A 214-nucleotide genomic window follows, 5' to 3' on the forward strand; every position below is an offset into this window, starting at 1 on the left:
GATGGGGAAGGTGCTGTCCAAGATCTTCGGCAACAAGGAGATGCGGATCCTGATGCTGGGGCTGGACGCGGCCGGTAAAACCACCATCCTGTACAAACTGAAGCTGGGCCAGTCCGTCACCACCATCCCCACCGTGGGCTTCAACGTGGAGACGGTTACGTACAAAAACGTCAAGTTCAACGTGTGGGATGTCGGGGGCCAGGATAAGATCCGT

The 214-nt window shown here is 57.0% G+C and overlaps 1 protein-coding gene across 1 annotated transcript in view; it reads left to right on the top strand.

The window, feature by feature from the left end:
* Nucleotide 1: 1 nt before the first annotated feature.
* The window catches only part of ARF6 (ADP-ribosylation factor 6), a 541-nt gene continuing 328 nt past the window's right edge, over nucleotides 2–214 (top strand). Inside the window, exon 1 of the mRNA XM_008949689.1 lies at nucleotides 2–212. Within this exon, the coding sequence (XP_008947937.1) occupies nucleotides 2–212 (211 nt within the window). The remainder of the gene's footprint in view (nucleotides 213–214) is intronic.

This window comes from Merops nubicus, unplaced genomic scaffold (assembly GCF_000691845.1).
Source record: "Merops nubicus isolate BGI_N331 unplaced genomic scaffold, ASM69184v1 scaffold43431, whole genome shotgun sequence".
Taxonomy (NCBI): domain Eukaryota; kingdom Metazoa; phylum Chordata; class Aves; order Coraciiformes; family Meropidae; genus Merops; species Merops nubicus.